Genomic DNA, 7,533 nt, shown 5'->3' with positions numbered 1-7,533 from the left:
TATATACCGTGTTAATACATTTTGCCATCGTAATAGTCAAATAAGAATACTACCTTTTCACGAATTATTCAAATCCAAACTTGCATAGAATTACCATTAGACTGCATTTTAAAAACATGACAGGAACTGCCATATACTTAATTAATACTACTGTCCTCATGATCAACTCCTGATGATTTTGTAACTTCATTTTACACAATGAAGGTTTATTCAGAGCTGTTAGCTTCTACTATCTTTCCTATAAACATGTGATTTTACATCAGAAATATGGCTTTTAGTATAATTACAAGATTATATATTTTCCACATTCATCATATTGACAGATTTCTCCTTAGTATGATTCCCTGATATATAAATACAATTTGAATCCAAAATAAATATTAAATATTTATAAAATTTCACTCCTGCATACATTATCTAGTGTCCAATGAGTTATATAGTCTTGATGAAGGCTTTGCTTCTTGTTGCATTCTTGGGGAGTCTTCTCTGTGAAAACTCAGATTAAAATGAATCTAATGCCTAAATGCTTTTCTCTATTCAGGAACATGAACTCTCGGATGAACAATTATATTTGATTCCCTAGTGGATTTCCTATATTCATTATATTCAAAGGATTTTCTAAAAATTGAGATTTGACTTCAGAGATTTCCCACATCAAGTACATTCATATTTCCTCTTCTATGAATTCTCTGATGGCTATTGAAGGCTGATCTGTGGTGAAATTTTTTCCCACATTCATTACATTCATAAGGTTTCTCTCCTGAATGAGTTCTATAATGTACGGTGAGGTATGACTTCTGAGAAAAGACTTTCCCACATTCATTACATTCATAGGGTTTCTCTCCTGAATGGCTTCTATAGTGTACAGTGAGGTTTGACATACGAGAGAAGACTTTTCCACATTTACTACATTCATAGGGTTTCTCTCCTGAATGAATTCGATGATGTATAGTGAGATATGACTTCTGAGAGAAGAATTTCCCACATTCATAACATTCATAGGGTTTCTCACCTGTGTGTACTCTTTGATGTCTAAATAGGGATGAATTATGGGAGAAGGTTTTCCCACATTCATTACATCCATAGGGTTTCTCTTCTGAATGACTTCTATAATGTTCAGTGTAGTATGACAACTCAGAGAATAATTTTCCACATATATTACATTCATAGGATTTCTCCCCTTTTGGAAGTGATTGGTGCCCACTGAAGGCTGAATTTACAAGGAAGGTTTTCCCACATTCATTACATTCGTAGGGTTTCTCTCCTAAATGAGTTGCGTGGTCAGTGAGATATGACAATTCAGAGAACTTTCCACATTCACTACATTCATGGGGTTTCTCTTCTGTATGTACTTTCCGATGTCTGATAAAGGCTGAATTTAAATTGAAGGTTTTGCCACATTCATTACATTCATAGGGTTTCTCTTCTAAATGACTCCTATAATGTATAGTAAGGTATGACACCCGGGAAAAGAATTTTCCACATTCACTACATTGATACGGTTTCTCTCCTGTGTGTGTTCTTTGATGTGTAATAAGGGTAGACTTTCGGTAGTAGGATTTTCCACAATCATTACACTTATAAAGTTTCTCCCCTGTGTGTGTTCTCTGATGGTCACTGAGAGCTGACTTGCGGGAGAAGGATTTTCCACACTCATTACAGGGATAGGGCCTCTCTCCTGAATGATTTCTCTGGTGGAGGGTGAGATGTGTCTTTTGGCAGAAGGTTTTCCCACATTCGTTACATTCATAGGGTTTCTCTCCTGAATGAGTTCTCAGATGTTGAGTGAGATGTAACTTCTGGCAAAAGGTTTTCCCACATTCATTACATTTATAGGGCTTCTCTTCTAAGTGTGATCTCCGATGTACAGTGAGGGTTCCCTTTTGACTGAAGGATTTCCCACATATGTTACATTCATAAGGTTTCTCTCCTGTGTGAGCCCTCTGATGTATAATAAATTTTGACTTTTTACAGAAGGATTTTCCACATTCATTGCATTCAAAGGGCTTCATTTCCATTTGTGATCTCTGATATGTATTAAAATTTGACATCTGTATGAAGTCTGGTCCAGAATCATTCCACTCATAGGGTTTGTCCCCCATGTAAGCTCTCTTGTGAGTAATGAAAACAGCTTCACTGTCTAAGGCTTCCATGCATTCATTGTATTCAAAGGGTTTCTCCAAAATATTAATTTTCTGAAGAACACTTTCATTTTGAGAATAGGTATCTACATTTTGATTAAATTCATAGGGTTTCTCTCCATGATATGTTTTCCCACATTCAATACACTCATCGGACTTTTTTATGGCATAGCTTCCATCACTACTAATTAATTCTGAAGTGGATTCTAAATTCTTTCCACATGAGACACAATTATGAGCTATTATGCTTGAAGGAACAAGGCTTGCTTCCATATAAGTTTTATCAAAAGTATTCTGTCTCTCTTCAATCAAGGTTTTGCTACTGATACAAATAGATTGCCTTGAATGTTTGCCTTCATTTTCTTGGATTCTCTCTATCAGGTCATCAACTTTCAAGACTTCTTCTAAAAAGGAATAAAATCAAACAAACTTTGTGAATCTGAACACACCAGCTACAGAAAGGGAATGGTACCCAAGAACCCTGTTGTGAGGTTGACTCTGGCTTTAGGGCCAATCTCCACACACACACAAAATAAGTACAAATGTAAAATTCCCTTTTTCCTTTGATTTCTAATACAAAATGCATATACTACACACACACATACACACGGGTGGGTGGACATGGGGAAGGGATAAGGGTGAGACACAACTTAGCAATAGTGGAAAAAGGGTGAACAAATTCACATTAAATACAAGTACTTTTGTTACTTTACAAATATTATATTCAAAACTGGTAGAAAAGGTGAAATAAACCCAGGAAATTATGAGCAGAGAATAAAGTCACTAAAAGAGTGCTAGATCCAGGCAAAAATGGGAGAACTCAGAGCAAATAGGGTCAATGGGAGAGCAAAAAAAAAAAAAAAAAAATTACTGGGTGTATATACAGAGGAAATATTCAAGTATGGATTACATCTGGGAGAAAGAGATTACAATTTCTATTAAACTACAAGATATCACTTCATACCAAGATGACTATGGTAACATTCCCAGTAGCCTAGATCCTTCCAAAATCTTTGCCTTTCTATTCTGCAAATAAATCCAAAAAAAAAAAAACATTCTAAAAGCTCCAATTTCTTCATGTTTAGAGAGAGACCCCACAACCAGGGTTTCAACTCTCAAACCTGATTCACACTCACCTGCAGAAGACATCCAGGCACATAAATGTCCAAAAGAAATGTAAGATAACCCAGAAGGGGGCAAAGTATCTTAAGATCAGATCTTTGAAGTGTTCTGATAGTGTGATACTAACTGACCTTATTTGACCATCAAAAATTCTGCCTTTCCTGCTTGCACAATATAGCACAGTGATTAAGAGCATGAACACTGGAGCAGGCTACCTCACTTCAAACCCCCAACTCCAACAGTTTACTGGCTGGGGAACCTTGGGCGAGTTACTTAACTGTGACGCGGTTTCACTCATCTGACTCGTGGATAATAGTGCCTAAATCATAGGGTTGTAAAAGGACTAAATTAATTAGTACATGTAAACTGCTTAGAATGCGTCATAACACAAAGCAAATGCTCATTAAATTTAGCCATTCATTTTCTTTCAATTTGCTGACTTAAATTTCCTAAAACCAGTCACATCTCTTTTTACTTGATTTTGAATACAAATAAGGGTTCCCACACTCCTGGGTTTCATTTGGTGTAAAACCTTATGTATCAGATTCCGAAAGCTGCCCCTACAATATTAACTTTTACTTTACATAACTTACATATTTTTGGATTCTTTCAACTACTGTTAGCTGCTATCACTCACATTCAATGCAATGCTGACAGTATTTTGTTCAGAAAATCTACAACATCCCTGAACCCAAACACCCAAAACACCAACAGAAAACACAGAAAAGTTATTAACAACATTTTTCGTTGCTTGGATTCACAATATGTATTCGAGCTAGCACTGCATTAATCTTCCAACAATACCTTCTGTTCCCACAAGCCTAGGCTATGCCTTGTTTATTCTCAATTACAAGTCTGTGCTCGTGTTCTTTTTCCACATTCTTTTTCACTCAATTTGACTTCCAGCATTGACTATACTAAAAGCCTATCTTCAGGGGAAGCTTTAAAACATTTATCTAATCTCTTCTCATCTTACTGAATCTCTTTCCCTTAAATTTTTTTTTTTTTTTTGAGACAGAGTCTCGCTCTGTTGCCCGGGCTAGAGTGCCGTGGCGTCAGCCTAGCTCACAGCAACCTCAAACTCCTGGGCTCAAGCGATCCTACTGCCTCAGCCTCCCGAGTAGCTGGGACTACAGGCATGCGCCACCACGCCTGGCTAATTTTTTTCTCTATATATTTTTAGCTGTCCAATTAATTTCTTTCTATTTTTGGTAGAGACAGGGTCTCGCTCTTGCTCAGGCTGGTCTCGAACTCCTGAGCTCAAACGATCCACCCGCCTCAGCCTCCCAGAGAGCTAGGATTACAGGTGTGAGCCACCACGCCCGGCCTCTTTTCTTTAAATTTTAAAATAGCTTTAACACAAAGTTGTAAAATGTGCATGAGAATATAAATTTTCCATATGAAAGCTGGATTTTAAACTAGTTAAGGCAGCCATGTTCTTATTTCCTAACCAAAACCTACACTCCTAGAAAGTATTCATATTTTCTTTGAATCTCTCCAAATAGAAATTAAAGTAGTAGTTCCTAATCTGAATCAAATGGGTACTTACAGGTTCTACTCTAACCCCTATCTGTTTTATCAGAATCTATAGTTCAGAATAAATGATCTCTCAATGGATGAATAATAAAGGTCTTTCATTTACCAAGCTCCCCAGTTAGTCAATAAAAAACTTACTGAATGCCTACTTACTATATAACAAAGCTAAGAAGAATAAAAAGGTCCTTCCTCTTTGGAGGATTATACTTCAGGTAGAGAAGGCTGAATCAACAAATATATGCAACTACATATCAGAGTATATAATCATATCTCACTTCTCTGTGGTAACAATTACTAAGTGGAATTGATATTAAAAGAAGAGAAAGACTGAAGTGGTGAACGAGTAATAAAGGAAATTTCATGGAGTTCAACTGTTAAGCTTAAATTTAAAGGACGAAGTTCCAGAGATTACTGCACAACAATGTGAATACAGTTTACATTACTAAACTGGACACTTAAAAATGGTCTAGAAATCTAGACCAAATGGAATGTAACAAGAGTTTGCAGAAACAGAAGAATATTAATTCTAATAGACCATTATAGGATCATATTGCGGGGGCCTGAGGGAAAAGACTTTAAATTCCGTTTAGAAAGCAACAGAATAGTCATAGGCTTATCTTGTCAGGCTAGTGATAAGATCAAACGTATGCTTCAGATAAACAGATTTTGCAATTTCCAAATAGGAATCACTATAATCCAGGTATGGGAGAATATTGGTGGACACTGATGTCAGAAGAAACTGCGAATATGCAGACAAGCTGTAAGGCGTGTCACAGAAGACAAAAAACAAAAACCATGGAGAGACTAGTACGATCTCACAAATAGTGGGAGCTGAGGAAGGTGGACAGAATTCATGATTTGGGGAAGTTCATAGTCTATCATCAGACATTCTGAGAAAGAAGGAAGTAGACTATCTCACTGGTGCTTCCATGTTGTCAGGTAAAACATTCAACTAGATTATAGGTTAAAGGTGTTAGAGACATCAATATGGATATCAGCAGCACAAATACAAGGGGGAAAAAAGCCTTAAAAACTGAGACTAGATGAACCCTTTTAAGGGATACAATGAAAACCAAAAAAGCAGAAAACAGCTCCTAGGAGGACACTCCCGAAAAGGCAAGAGAATGAACCAAAATTCACTTATGAAATTAACACTTGCTGAATGTCTACTATGGACAAAGCATCATTCCAGTTACGGGGGGCGGGGAATGAATAGACAGACAAGACATAAACGAGCACTTGGGGAAGGAGAGGAAAACGCGGTCAGTGTTGTATCAGCACATCAGTGGAGGGTGGGTTTCGAGAATAATGCAGACCACTACAGGTGTGACTCAATCCACAAGCTTAGGTGGAGGATGAGGTTTTGGTATCTCGATGCCTACAGAGGTAAATAAAATTGGGGCAAAAAAGAAGTCTGAGGCATTTTACAGCAAAGAAGGAAAGAAAATAGAAGATAAAAAGAATGAACATGAAAGACTCAAGTTAATTTTTATTTCAAACTTTTGGATGCCGCAAAACAAAAGGGAGTAGTTAGGTTATTGACAGTGCTAGAGAAAGAGGAAGTTATTGGATACTCAGTACTGTACTGGTTAGCATAGAAAATCCCTGCCAATGTAAATGAAACATAAAATGAAAAAAAGAGCCTGATCATGTGTGCTGGAGGGAAAGTGGTATTTGGGTATTGGGAGGTGTGGTTTCAGGTATATATATATATATATATATATATATATATAAAAAACTATCACTCCCAAAGGTCTAGGAGGACCATTTTTTGATACTGTGTTAACTTACCTGGATGACTCTGACATGAGAATTCACCTTCTATTATCCATGGCTCTTCCCCCTGCTCCAACTTAATGATCACATTTGGTTTGGTAATATCATATCCTGTTAATGAGATAAGAAGAAGGACTTGGACCCGCTGCTTGGCTTTAGAACCTCTGAAATATAAGATGATGTGAAAGTGTCCCATTTTTTTTTTTTTTACCTTACTAAAATTAGAACCCTGCAATGAAGAAGATACAAATGAATGCTCTACCTAGTGCCCAAAAGGAATTAAATGGTCTTATCATTTATTTCTTCAAACTCAAGGATAAAATCATTAAATCGAAAGCACTCAAAAAGCAAGCTATCCTCACCCACAGAAACTAGATTGCTGTAGTTCTCCAGCATGACATCCCTGTATGTTATCTTCTCATCGGGGTCCAGCTTCTGCCACTCCTCCTGGGTGAAGTCCACAGCCACATCCTTGAATGACACTGGCCCCTGTAATGGCACCATGATTGCAAGTGGGTAATGTGGCACATGAGGACAAGATCTTACCATGCTCACTGGTAAAGTTAACCATGAACACTGTATATCTTATGTTACGTTACAGACTGTGGAAGGAAAACAAACCATACTGGAAACATATTTCCTTTGGGTTCTTTAATATATCAAAAAAACCCCAAAAAAACCCAAAACACAACTGAGTTTCTGTTTTGTGACTGAACTGAGTTTTGAGGGAACAAGATGAGCAAAATACCATTACTGCTCTCAAAAAGCTGACAGCCTGACAAGGAGATACACATATAAACCTAGATGTTTTACTCCTAGTCACTCCCTTCAGTCTCCTTTGCTGTTAGTCCCTCCCCTTCTCCTGGATCTCTTCAAGTTGGAGTGTCCACTATTCAGTCCCTGGTCTCTCTTCTTCCCAACCCCCTGCTCTGGCTCTTCACTCTGACCTAGTTTCAGC

General features: G+C 37.3%; 1 protein-coding gene across 1 annotated transcript; it reads right to left on the bottom strand.

Annotated features, from left to right (window-relative positions):
• Window positions 1–638: 638 nt before the first annotated feature.
• On the bottom strand, window positions 639–7,079 carry RBAK (RB-associated KRAB zinc finger). The gene is made up of 3 exons (XM_012638934.1): window positions 6,938–7,079; window positions 6,591–6,686; window positions 639–2,542 (listed from the first exon to the last, which is right to left on the bottom strand). The coding sequence occupies exons 1-3, from the start codon at window positions 7,077–7,079 to the stop codon at window positions 639–641; spliced, it is 2,142 nt and encodes a 713-aa protein (XP_012494388.1).
• Between the last annotated feature and the right edge of the window lie 454 nt (window positions 7,080–7,533).

Source organism: Propithecus coquereli, unplaced genomic scaffold (assembly GCF_000956105.1).
Source record: "Propithecus coquereli isolate 6110/MARCELLA unplaced genomic scaffold, Pcoq_1.0 Scaffold137, whole genome shotgun sequence".
NCBI lineage: Eukaryota > Metazoa > Chordata > Mammalia > Primates > Indriidae > Propithecus > Propithecus coquereli.
The sequence above is the reverse complement of the archived record's forward strand: the minus strand, read 5'-3'. Positions and strand labels throughout refer to the sequence as shown.